Genomic DNA, 3,239 nt, shown 5'->3' with positions numbered 1-3,239 from the left:
GATACAAAAAGTTAGAATTTTAAATTTTCATTGATTATTAGTTTTAAAAATTAAATTTCTCCATTACTATTTAGTAGGACCCAATAAGATTTCAATTAAATAATATTCTTGTTTTTCAAAAAAATAAAATAAAAATGTCTAAACTTTATAAAGAATTTAAATTGTGAAATTTTTGAAATGATAAAGTAAATGTAGTGTCACATCTTCTTTTATGATACTTTCAATCATATTAATTGTATAGTTAATGCTAAAACTTAGAGCTTTAAATTCTTCTTGATTTTTTTGTTTGGAAAATTAATTTTCTCCCTTACTAATAATAGTGTGAGCCAATAAGATTTCACTTAAATGGCTTTTTCCCATTTAAAAAAATAATAAAAATGTTCAAACTTTATAAAAAATTGAGAACCTTAAAAAATATTTGAATCTTATTGATTAAACTAATATATTTTATAGTTTTTAATTGCATCTAATGAACACAATAGTATTCCTCCTCTAGCAATAACTAATAAAAACCATAATATTAACTTACACATAACTTCTCTATCAAGATAGCCATTGCACCCATCTAATGAAAGATGTACACCTTATTAGTACTAACATAAATAACTCAGAGAAAGCTTTAGTAGTCGGGTGCTACAGTACGGATATTGGTGTCTGATGGCCAACTCTTAAAAGAGAGTATCGTGGCCACATGAACAATATCTGATTATCTTGAATGAGATGCTGGTCTCATTCTACGTCTTGCGGTCTACAATTAAGGAAGAAAACCCTTGTCCCTCAGACTCCTTACAGTCTCAGCCAAACACCCTTTCATGGGCGTAAATGAGAAACCCAATTCCCTCAGCTTTTGGTTGCTGAATTTGTATGCCACTTTCCTTGGATTTTTCTCGTCCGAGCACCTGCAGTGAATTAGGGAGTTAAGATGAACACTAGTCAACTATTGTGAAATCCCAATAGAATCAAAATTCAATAGAAAGTAATGATAAATCAATAACAAATCAAAATTCATACTTTGTTGGAAGTGGGTATTGTGGGAACATCTGTGCTGACATGTCCACAAGCTCTCCTCTGTGGAGGCTTCTCTCTGCACACAAATATCGACCGGAGGCAGAGGGAGTCTCGTAGATCAATATATGCGCTCTCGCTACATCTGTCACGTCTACTTAAACCTGCGTTGCATTGACATATGTCTTGGCCGACCCTAGAAGAATTGGAAGACAAAACAGTTAGTGATCTCATTTCCATCAATGGGAATGGAGAAAGCACATAGTATTAAGATTATCTCACCAGTAAAATATTTGTAAACATGAGCCGTGCTGGCATTCACAGTGGGCTGAAGGAGACGACCCAACACAATACATGGATTAATCCTTATCAAATCCATACCCACCTCCTCCGCATACGTACACGCTGCTTTCTCAGCCACCGTCTTTGCATAGCAATACCAATTCTGAGCACCAAAAGAGAAAGAGAACAAAATTCAACAATGTTGGATGGATGGTTTACAAATCGATCCTTAATCTAAACAAATAAGTTTACCTTGGTGTCAACACAGTAATCAAGGTCACTCCAGCAGTCCTCGTCGACTATGGCTTCTGGATTTCTGTTGGGGTCGAGGTAAATGGCACCGATGGTGGACGTGAGTATCACTCGCTTCACTCCCACTTCGTTGCAGGCCTTCAATACATTGAGGGTACCATTCACAGAGGCCTTCACCACTTGTACCTGTAAAAGTGCCACTGCCCACACATTAAACATCCACATAATAACACTCAATGCATTTATCAATTGAATAAACGTACATACCGGATCTTCAATACTGGGGCAAGCCGTGTGAAAGACTCCTTTACACCCTCTCGTGGCCGTTATCAAACTGCCATAGTCGAGAATATCGGCCTTGACAAGCTCAAGCCTTTCTTCTGCCCCTTCCAACTCTTTGAGATGAGCATACTTCTTATCATCTGCACATGTAATTAGTACATCTCTTGTAACAGTAATTTCAAGTAATGCATTAGCCAGCTCCCCTTCCTAAACCCTAAAAGCTCAAATTCCCAGATATAACTATGTGAATGCAATACTAATAAGTTAACAGTACTGACCAGGATTTCGAACCGCTCCTTTTACAGTGTAGCCTTTGCTCAACAGCATCTTGACAAGCCAGGAAGCAATGAAACCTCCAGCCCCTGTTACGCACACACTCTCCATCTTAACTAGCTTCTCCTACTGATACTCAGTTCCCTATTTGCCGCTGATGATCTTGTGCTCTGCCATTGCTTATTTATAGAGACAATTGGACCAAGTGTCTGAAAAATCTATAACTCATTTTATGGACCAAGTTTTATTTGAATGGCCACAGCTGACTTATGCGCACACTGGAGATTTCGTATGGTGCACGACTATCTCACTTTTGCCGAAGACATACAAAAATCACAGGATCAATGTGCACATGGCCCACTAAACTATTTTAGTAAGCCGGGGTGAATTATTGCATGTATTAGTCCTCATTATCTGGTATTCAATGCAACATTTTAGTCTATATATCATTATAGAAATATAGAACTATTCTTCACTCTGTCGGAAGCATCTAATTATATAGAGAGGTGTTCATTAATATTACCACAAGCCAAAGAAAAGTCTAATGCAAAAAAATCTAGGAGTTGATTTTGACAATGAGCTAGGTAATATTGTTTATAATTTAATAAACAAGAACCCAAGTATTTTTACATTTTTAAGTTTTAAAAATTTCAAGTATAACTATTCTATGTTTCATTTCATTTGATATATATATATATAATTCAATAATTTGTTGATATATATAAAGTTCAATAATTTGAGATAATATTTATCTTTACACATGCAAAATTCAGAATTCATTTTTAATCTATTGAGACTCCTATGTTAAATGATAAACATAACTTTCTTTGTTAAAAAAATCATAATTACTTTATTTTAAATTAATTTATTAATGTTTAGGAAACAATTATCTCAATGAACGTATCTATATAGTGTAAAAGACATTGCTCAAAAGGAGCCTTCTAATAATTAGCCCAAATTGTGAACATGCAACTATTCTTAAACATAAAATAAACTTATTTAACAATATAGTTTAGTTGACGAAGTCTCATTAAGAAAAAAATGTCTTGTAGACTTTAAGGTCAACGTAATAGAAACATAAATTAAAGTTATATTTTCATCCAAGCCAAGTGACCCTTTATTGAATTTTTAGCATTAGTTAAAGA

At 34.4% G+C, this 3,239-nt stretch overlaps 1 protein-coding gene across 1 annotated transcript; it reads right to left on the bottom strand.

Annotated features, from left to right (window-relative positions):
* Positions 1-570: 570 nt before the first annotated feature.
* LOC149569954 (cinnamoyl-CoA reductase 1-like) lies at positions 571-2,250 on the bottom strand. Its single transcript, XM_089822622.1, has 6 exons — positions 2,100-2,250; positions 1,807-1,961; positions 1,540-1,725; positions 1,288-1,450; positions 1,012-1,201; positions 571-899 (listed from the first exon to the last, which is right to left on the bottom strand). Exons 1-5 carry the CDS (start codon positions 2,203-2,205, stop codon positions 1,164-1,166), a joined length of 648 nt encoding a protein of 215 aa, XP_089678748.1. The 5' UTR covers positions 2,206-2,250; the 3' UTR covers positions 571-899; positions 1,012-1,163.
* Between the last annotated feature and the right edge of the window lie 989 nt (positions 2,251-3,239).

Source organism: Cupressus sempervirens, chromosome 3, assembly GCF_028749045.1.
Source record: "Cupressus sempervirens isolate cs-2001-9-10 chromosome 3, ASM2874904v1, whole genome shotgun sequence".
NCBI lineage: Eukaryota > Viridiplantae > Streptophyta > Pinopsida > Cupressales > Cupressaceae > Cupressus > Cupressus sempervirens.
Note: the sequence above shows the minus strand (reverse complement) of the source record. Positions and strands in the feature narration are given on the sequence as shown.

Bases quoted from the DNA above. Each gene is read 5' to 3' on its own strand.
- LOC149569954 (XM_089822622.1), bottom strand. From the start codon at position 2,205: ATGGAGAGTGTGTGCGTAACAGGGGCTGGAGGTTTCATTGCTTCCTGG. The intron at 1,962-2,099 runs GTCAGTACTGTT...TTACATGTGCAG, and splicing joins AGGAGCGGTTCGAAATCCTG to ATGATAAGAAGTATGCTCAT. The intron at 1,726-1,806 runs GTATGTACGTTT...GCACTTTTACAG, and splicing joins GCCCCAGTATTGAAGATCCG to GTACAAGTGGTGAAGGCCTC.